The 9,665-nt window shown below is 47.2% G+C and overlaps 1 protein-coding gene across 1 annotated transcript in view; it reads right to left on the reverse strand.

The window, feature by feature from the left end:
- Positions 1-6,106, reverse strand: part of LOC116099610 (tubulin alpha-3 chain) — an 8,022-nt gene extending 1,916 nt beyond the window's left edge. The window contains exons 1-4 of the mRNA XM_031383457.1: positions 5,974-6,106; positions 2,456-2,678; positions 2,060-2,208; positions 686-1,366 (exon numbers count right to left, since the gene is read on the reverse strand). Of these exons, the coding sequence (XP_031239317.1) occupies positions 686-1,366; positions 2,060-2,208; positions 2,456-2,678; positions 5,974-5,976 (1,056 nt within the window). The 5' untranslated portion in view covers positions 5,977-6,106. The remainder of the gene's footprint in view (positions 1-685; positions 1,367-2,059; positions 2,209-2,455; positions 2,679-5,973) is intronic.
- Between the last annotated feature and the right edge of the window lie 3,559 nt (positions 6,107-9,665).

Below are 9,665 nucleotides of genomic sequence, written 5' to 3' on the forward strand. Positions count from 1 at the left end.
AGAGAGAGAGAGAGAGAGAGAGAGAGAGAGAAGGGGGAGGGAGGGAAGAAGAAGGAAAGAAACTATGTTTGGGGGCTGTTAAGAGCATTGGCTGCTTTCCTTGAGGACCAGGGCTCAATTCCCAGCAACCACATGGTGGTTCCCAACTGTTTCAAACTTCAGTTCCAAGAGATCCAGGCCTTCTTTGGGCCTCCACAGATACCATCAGCACATATGTGGCACACACGTGTGCATACACACACACTCATAAAAATAAGCAAATCTTTAAAAAAGAGAAAAACTAAGGTTTGGGCACAGGCAGTTGTGGCACACACCTTTAATTCTATTACTCAGAAGGCAGAGGCAGGGGGATGTCTGAGTTTGAGGCCAGTCTGGTCTACAGAGTGAGTTCTAGGACAGCTAGAGCTACATGGAAATCCTGTTTTGAAAAACAAACCTATCAATGCCCCCCCCAACCCCCAAACCAAGAAAAACGGTTTGGTGATTGCTGGTTTGAGGAGAAAAGGGCTCCCAGTGTTATTTAGGGCTCCCAGTGTTATTAAAAGTTATGGCACTGAGCAACTGCTTACTGCACACCATTTCTTTGGAGCCTGACATGGAAAGGGTCATGGGGTTGTCCAAGGCTGTGGCCCTGAGGCAGACTGTTGCTTACTGCAGGTATAACTGTCCCAGCACCCATTCCTACCTTAAATCCAGTAGGGCACCAATCCACAAACTGGATGGTGCGCTTGGTCTTGATGGTGGCAATAGCCGCGTTGACATCTTTGGGAACCACATCCCCCCTGTACAGCATGCAGCAGGCCATGTATTTGCCATGGCGAGGGTCACACTTGACCATCTGATTGGCTGGCTCAAAGCAAGCGTTGGTGATCTCTGCTACTGACAGCTGCTCATGGTATGCCTTCTCAGCCGAGATGACTGGGGCGTAGGTGGCCAGTGGGAAGTGGATGCGAGGGTAGGGCACCAGGTTGGTCTGGAATTCTGTTAAGTCCACATTCAGGGCGCCATCGAACCTCAGGGAGGCTGTGATGGACGACACGATCTGCCCAATCAGACGATTGAGGTTGGTGTATGTGGGACGTTCAATATCCAGGTTGCGCCGGCAGATATCATAGATGGCTTCGTTATCCACCATGAAAGCGCAGTCAGAGTGCTCCAGCGTTGTGTGCGTGGTCAGGATGGAGTTGTACGGCTCCACGACAGCTGTAGAAACCTGGGGAGCTGGGTAGATGGCAAATTCCAGCTTGGACTTCTTGCCGTAGTCCACTGAAAGCCGCTCCATAAGCAGGGATGCGAACCCAGACCCTGTGCCACCTCCAAAGCTGTGGAAGATGAGGAAGCCCTGCAGACCCGTGCATAAATCCGCCTGCGGTAAAACCAGAGTACAGAAGTCAATGCCTACAGAGCCACGCTCCGACTTCCACCCTGCATTCAGGACTTCCATTTCTACAAACAGAGGCAAATTCAGACTGTCTACCACACATGCGCACTGTGTCTGAACACAATGAAGACCTACAGATAGATGCGTCTCAGCAGAGTCTGTAGGAAGATATTCTGGTAAACTCCTGAGATTTGCCAAAATGACTGTGTCTTATAGTTTTATCTCAACTTGACACCAGCTACAGTTTGAGAGGGGGGATCCTTTTATTAAAGAAAATGCCTCCATAGGATCAGGCTGTAGGAAGCCTGCAAGGCACTTTCTCAATTAGTGATGAATGGGGAAGGCCCAGTCCATTGTGAGTAGTACGACCCCTGGGCTGGTGGTCCTAGATTCTACAAGGAAGCAGGCTGAGCAAGCCAGTAAGCAGCACCCCTTCATGGCCTCTGCATCAGCTCCTGCCTCCAGGTTCCTGCCCCGACTAACTGCAATGATAAACAGTACTGTGCAAGTATAAGCATTTGTATAAGATGCATTTGTCATGGGGTTTTATCATAACAGTGGTAAAGTGACCCCAACTAGTACAACACCACCACCACCACCGCCGCCGCCACTGCCGCCACCACCGACCCTCTTGACCAGGACAGCCACCATATGAAGCCTCCTCTGCAACCCTCTTACCAGTTTTCGGATTCGGTCCAGGACCAGGTCGACAATCTCTTTGCCAATGGTGTAGTGACCTCTGGCATAATTATTGGCCGCATCTTCCTTCCCAGTGATCAGCTGTTCCGGGTGGAAAAGTTGCCGGTAGGTTCCCGTGCGCACTTCATCTAGAGCAAGAGACCATATGTCCTGTGAGTCTTTCAAGCAAGGGCCATTCAATTCCTCTGTGCACGTATGTCAATGTGTCTCCTACATACATATGTTACACATACCCCACATACGACCCTTTATTTCAGTTTCTTACCCAATAGAGTTAAGAGTGTACAGCCCATCTACTCTGCACAGACCTCAGTGGGCTTTCCTGAGACATCCCCCTCTCCCAGGAAAGCCTCCACCCAGGGCCCAGGCACCTACCAACCACAGTGGGCTCCAGGTCCACAAACACTGCTCTGGGCACATGCTTGCCAGCTCCAGTCTCACTGAAGAATGTGTTGAATGAGTCATCCCCACCACCAATGGTTTTGTCACTTGGCATCTGACCATCAGGCTGAATACCATGTTCAAGGCAGTACAGTTCCCAGCAGGCATTGCCAATCTGGACACCTGCCTGCCCCACATGGATAGAGATACACTCGCGCTGGAAACCAGAAAACATGATACTCAGTCACTTGAAACTGTATGACATACAAATACAATTTTGTGTTGTCCCTCAGTATCTATTTCCAAACTTTATTTACAACAATGCTTAGGCATTCCTTTTATCTCTGTTAAAACTGACTTCCACCAGGTAGTCAGTTATGGTTCTGAAGGTCCATAATCCCAGTACTCAGAAAGATTAAGTAGAATTCAAGTCCAATCCTATCTCGAAACAAACACACACAAACTTGCACACAGAGATAAAACAGCTTGCCTACTCTAAACTTGCCCTATTTTAACACAGTTTCACTAACCCTGGCTAAACTTAAACTAGCAACAATCCCCTGCCTCAGCTGCTCTAAGTGCTAGGATTACAGATGTAAGCCATCACACGGCTAACTGTGGGAAGCCACTTCATAAGCACATCGCCATTACAAGATGGCGATGACATCTGGCTTGCCGTTAGCATAAAAACGCCTTGTGCGCGTGTGCCTGTAAATCCCAACGATCTGCGGCGGAGTGCCTTTGGTCACGTCAAATGGCCTGATTGTCCCACAGCCTATTATGAGTCGCCACGTCTGAGGCAGGCATAGAGCTCTATATAAGGGAAGGTTTTTGAGATAGTCGGGGTCCTCCTCCTCAACTGAAGCTTGTGATCTCGCTCTCAAGATGCATTAAAGCTTGTACTGCAGAAGGATCCTGTGTGTGCCGCGTTGTTCCTGCTGGCGGGAGATAGCGCGGGACATCTAACCAAGTAGCAGTTAGCCCCAGAGCATAAACATTTGCCACTCTTTAAAAAATATAGTTAGTTTAAGACTTGGGAGTCATGCAGTGTCAACAACTAGCTCAGTGGGGATAGTCACAGTAATTCTCAGAAAAATCTATCAGGTCTTAACTGTGGCCCGACAAGAGGATAAGGTGTAATTTAATAAGAATGATGCGCTAGGTCCCAGGTCACCCAGCCAAAGCCCACCTAGAGAGTCACTGTATCTTCTATTTGCTCATCTAGATCAACCTTTTTATTGCTCTCCGCCCCACTCTGGGTACCAGGAAGCTGGCTCATGTACACGTCTGTACCCAGGAAGCTGGCTCATGTACACATCTGTTAATATTAATAAGTTAATATCCTTCACAAAGATACCAACACTCCGCTTAGGGCAATCACTCATCTGTTCAGGTCTAGGAATGTAACATTCCCAGACATTGTTTAGCATTGACATGCTGTATTATCCTGATTTTTTTCTTTATTTAAAAAATTTAAGACAATCTGGCTGTATAGCCCAGGCTGCCCTGGAAACTGCAATCTTTCTGCCTCAGCATACAGAGTGCTAGGGTTATAGGCTTATGCCACCATAGCCAACTTATAGCCTATATGTATAAATTATACACATTTTGATTCTACCCAACCCAGCAATTATAAATACGTATTTCAGGGACCCACCCAGGGGAAGAAGAGAATCAACTCCTGCCAGATGTCTTCTGATTTCCACTGGTAGCCATTCATGCAAATGAATGTAATAAAAAAATAAAGCAAATATAGTCCCTTATCTCATTCTTAAGGCTCAGCAAGGCTTCTATAATGCCTCAGAAGTAGACAGAACCCCCCAAAAGAAAAAAAAAATCACTAAGATTCTTCAATGAAACTTTTCTTTTTGAGGCAAAAAAGATTCTACCGAATTTGCAGGTAATTTAACTTTCTGAGGGTTAATTTGAAAAAAGCGTATGCAAAGACATCATACTGATTAATTCTGGTCAACTTGACACACACTAGGGTCACGTGGGAAGAGGGACCATGAACGAGTCTGGGAGTATTTTCTTGATTAATGATCGATGTAGGAGGGCAGTATAAGGCTGAGTGAGCCAGTAAGTCCGAGTCCTCTATGGTCTCCTTCAGCTCCTGATTAGGTCTCCCAAGGGCAGTGAAATAAATCCTCCAGAGTTGGTTTGGTTAGTGTTTTATCACAGCAACAGAAAGCAAACTAGAGCCTGCTGCCAAATTCCATGCATTTTATCAAGGATTGTGCCACAAGAACAAAATAATGGGACGACACTGTCCCCTCAACAAGAAAAACTTTTAAAGAAAAAAAAAATGACCAAGCCAGGTGTGCACACGACAGTAGCCAGCTCAACCAGGAGGCCGAAGCAGAAAGGAGTCTGAGGCTCGCTCGGACGAGGAGATCCTGTCACAGAAGACCCAGATCCTAAGTGAATGCAAGGTTTAAAAGGATTGTGGTGGGTAGGAGAACACTCTTACAGAGAACCAGGGCTTAGTCACAACAGCTTGACTCCAGCTCCTGGGTCTTCCCCACCCTCTTCTGGCCTCTCTGGGAAACTGCACTCCTGAACATACACTTCACACAGACGTACATCCGCAACGATTTCAAAGAAAAATACCTGAAACAGGTTCTCAGCTTTATTTTATTCTTTCCTTAAGGCACGTTTTGGTAGCCTAAGCTAGCTTCTAATTTACTCAGACTACTCTTGAAATCCAAATTTCCCGCCTCAGTCCACCTAGTGTTTGGGACTGTGGCATGCATGTCCCACCACACACCTCAGGTTTACTCTAATACCAACACACTATCGCACTTATAAGCCACGTAACATGAAACACAGCAAGCTTGGCAGTGCTGGTAGCCTGTGACCCTGACACAGAGGAGGCACAGAGGGCAGGCCTACCGGGGGCTCTAGGGCATTTTTCCATCAGAGTGAGCTCGCGACCTACATGAGCTATGGGACCCACATGAGCTATGAGACCCACATGAGCTATGAGACTGTCTTAAAGTTACAAACGCAGGCTCTTTGGACTCAGTAACTTTCACTTTCCTAGGTGAACGAACATTAGACCAGAAAGCCTGGTGGTTTCTAGAATCTTCTGGAACCAACGCCATTACTTGTTTTCTCACATGAGGGCACTGGTACCAGGAAACCAAACAAAAGCTCCCTCTCCAAAAGCCTATCTGGCACCCTCTTTTGCTGCATTTTCTTGAGACTGGAGCCCTATGAGGCTGAGGCTGTCCTCGAACTCTTGCGCCTCTTTCTTTCTTCAGCCTCTGCAGGGCTGGGACTCCAGGCGGGAACTGCAGCCCAGCATCCTGGATCTTCATAGGAGCTAAGAAGACGCACATCTCGCTCCCACGCACTTGCATTGTGAGGAGTCCAAGAGGAAACCCAGGAGCTGGGGTGGTGAGGAAACCCTAGACTCTGAAAGGATGGCGGTCTCCCTCCCGTGGGGCCGACCCTCAGAGACCCTGACCCCAACCACCTCGGACCGATCCCACCAACCAGGCTGCTCTCACCATGCTGAACTCCGGAGCCCTGCTCAGACGCCCCCGCCTCAGCCGTTCCTCACCACCGGTCCTCAACCGCCTCCGCCTGCACGCTCAACAGTCCAGGCCGGATGTGTAGTCCAGGCAGGGGCTCATTGGCCCAGAGCACCTTAGGGGCGGGCTTAGGTCCCACATCCCCTAATGATTGGATATGGCTCAAGGTGCAGGGCTGGCACGTTCTGATTGGATGTGGCTTTGGCGGGAAGGCTCTGGAGTGGCTGGAGGGGGGTCGAGCATTGAGGAGCATCTGGAGACTGGGGTCCTGCACGCATCCCAGACGTCTAGCTTAGCACAGGACAAATGGGATGCTCGGGCTTTGCTTATCTGCGCATGTTGTCTGCGCATGCGCGATGGAGGGATGCCCTTGCAGCCCTGCACACTGACCTCGCCTTTCATCCTTTCTCCTAGTCTCACACCGCCTTACCCCACCTGGTTCAGAAAAGCTGTTCAACCTCACCTAGGAGGCCACCAGACCGTCCTTCTTTAGAGACGTTAGTTTCTGGGCATCTGCCAAGTCCTGAGTTGAGACCCAGCGCTGTTTTAGAAGTCTGTGTGAGCAGTTGTCTATTCCGACATTACTTTCTTTGGGAAAAGGTCTTGAAAGGGTTTGGCTATGCAGCTCTGGCTGGCCTCCAAGGCTTGTAGCTCAGGCTGGCAGAAGTTGAAACTCTGTCTCAGGCTATCTCAGAGCTGGGGCTTTAGATCTGTGCCACGCCCAGTGAGAACCAGGCCTTCAATCTGCAATTTGGAGGAAACCTAAGTTAGTCAACATACTTTCTTTCCTCAGGACATCTAACTGCATATAACTGAATTGTAGGCTGTACCATGGTGTTTTTGTTTGTTTTGGCATAGTCTTATGTATCCCACCCTGGTCTTGATTTCCCCTGTAATCAAGAATGGAATTGACCTTCCAATCCTCCAGTCTCCACCCACTGAGTACTGGGATTGCAGATCTGCATCTCAAGCTGGTGAACAAACGCATGGCTTCAGAGATACTTGGCAAGTACTCTACCAAACCCAGCTACAACCCTAATCCCCAGTGCTGTGTTTATAAGAAACATTTTTTTCTGATTATGAAATTAACACATTCAGAGTAGAAAGTGTGGGAAAGGCAGAAATCAAGTGGAACACCATCAGCCGTCGTACATGTCTCTAGAGAAATACATTACAGCTGTTCATCTTTCATCCCGGCGTGCATACATTTATAACCTGTTTTGTAACTAGAATCAAACATGATTTTAAAAAATTTTTGTGCAATAAACATTTTTTGAACAGTATCTTCTTGCTGCAGTCTTATTGTTGGGTATCTGATTTGGTCCCTATGCATTTGAAACCCAGGCAATTCATATCCATATCACATGAATAAATATATTCCTTCACGTATGTCAGTTTCAGCATACAGAACGCAACCTCGTATGCCTGCAGATGAGCAATAGCATGAGACAGCCTTCTGGCTTTGTTAGTATTCCGTCTCCTCTGGGGTCCCAGGAGGAAAGGGAGGCTTGGCCGAAGAGAAGCACTTGGCTCATGGTTTATTGTGCTTGCTACCAGCTGCAGACCTTTCACTTCATTAGAATACAGTGGGTGAAGGCAGTTACTGTCTCCTTGAGTCTTCAGCTCCTGGTATTGTGAAGACCGAATCTGCTGTGCACTTTCTGTAATCTGCTGATTCATTTTGCCTTTAGTCCTCAGTGTCTATGTGGACAAGTTCAACAGGTTCCATGTTTCAAACATGATTTTTTTTTTTTTTCCGAGACAGGGTTTCTCTGTGTAGTCCTGGCTGTCCTGGAACTCACTCTGTAGACCAGGCTAGCCTCGAACTCAGAAATCCGCCTGCCTCTGCCTCCCAAGTGCTGGAATTAAAGGCGTGTCAAACATGATTTTAAATACCACTTTCTTGAGATTTAAATTTTTTTTTTTTTTTTTTTTTTTTTTTTTTTTTTTTTTTTTTTTTTTTTTTTTTTTTTTTTTTGGTTTTTGGTTTTTGGTTTTTAGAGACAGGGTTTCTCTGCATAGCCCTGGCTGTCCTAGAAGTCACTCTGTAGACCAAGCTGGCCTGGAACTCAGAAATCCACCTGCCTCTGCCATACAAGTGCTGGGATTAAAGATGTGTGCCTTACTCTATAATGTGTGTGATTCCGTTTACTCAGGAACTTCTGGGCTCAAACTGTGCTCCTCCTCCGGCCTCCTGAGTGGCTGGGACTATAGGTGTTCACCACCATGCCACGCTTGTTATTTATTAAAGGAAAAGAATCTTTAGTTTGGTGCACAGTTTGAGGGTATAGTCTGTCATGATGGGGAAGTCATGGCTGCAGGATTTTTTACAAAATTTATTTGTGAGTCAGAGTCCCATGTATCCAGACTTGTAATGCAGCCCAGGATAGCCTAAAACTTTTGATCCTCTTGTCTCTACCTCCTAAGTGCTAATAACATATAGTTGTGTAACAATGCTCAGTTTAAGTGGTGCTGGGGATCAAACCCAGGGCAGCACTCATGGCAGGCAAGCCCTCTATCATCTGAACTACATTCCAGGTCAACAGGCACCCATTTTTCCATGTAGTCTAGTGAGCTTTACCTATCAACCCGACACAGTCTAGAGTTACCTGAGAACAGAGTCTCAATTTACAGAATGCCTAGATCAGATTGGCCTGTGAACATGTCTGCAGCAGATTGTCTTGATTGATGACTTCTTGATTGATGACTGGCGTACAAGGGCCCCACCCACTGTAAGCCATACTGTTTCCTGGACAGATGGTCTAGGCTGTGTAAGGAAATCTGAGCAAAGCATGACCAAGCCCAGTGAGGAGCATTCTCTCATGGTCTCTGCTTTCAGTTCCTGTCCTGACTTCCCTCAGGAATGGACTGTGACCCGGAAGTATAAGCCCAAATAAACCCTTTCTTCCTGTTAGTTATTTTTGGTCATTTTGATTATTTTGGTGTTTGTCTCAGCAACAGACTGGACCTGTGCATCTGGTTATTTCTGTAGACAGTGAGTCAATCGATTGGACCAGAGAGTACAGGTAGTTTTCTAGCTCAGTGCACAATGAAACGGTATCTTCCAAAACTCACGTTACGTTTTGCCTTTTGAAGTTAGAGTCTGGGATTGCCAGTTGCAAATCTTTTAGTACTTTGTCTACCAAGGTCACAGAACCTTGAATGTCCCCAAAGGCACCCCTCTAGAGCTACAGCAAACCAGGTGCTTGCTGCCACCAGAAGAGCCTAGTTGAATCTTCATATTAGAAGGATCGAGGTTCTGCAAGGGCTTGTGTTGTCATAATTGCTTTGTGTGTCCTTGTGTGGCGGTCCTTGCAAGTGTCACAGCTGGCAGCGGAATGACCTGCAGAGAGGCGAGAATGAAACTCGAACCAACACGTCTTTAGTTAGGCAGGCTGGCTCAAACTTCTGGAGTTTGACCCCATGCAGTTTATTTTTGACATATTTAAGCACTGAACAGCTTTGGAGAAAAGTTTCCTCCTGACAACTGAGCAAAGCTCAAGGCATGACGGCACTGAAACTCCCTTGCAGGGCAGGAGAGATGGCTCAGGGGTTAAGAGCACTGACTGCTCTTCCAGAAGTCCTAGGTTCAAATCCCACCAACCACATGGTAGCTCACAACCATCTGTAATGGGATCTGATGCCCTCTTCTGGTGTGTCTGAAGATA

The sequence above is a fragment of the Mastomys coucha genome, unplaced genomic scaffold, assembly GCF_008632895.1.
Source record: "Mastomys coucha isolate ucsf_1 unplaced genomic scaffold, UCSF_Mcou_1 pScaffold20, whole genome shotgun sequence".
Taxonomy (NCBI): domain Eukaryota; kingdom Metazoa; phylum Chordata; class Mammalia; order Rodentia; family Muridae; genus Mastomys; species Mastomys coucha.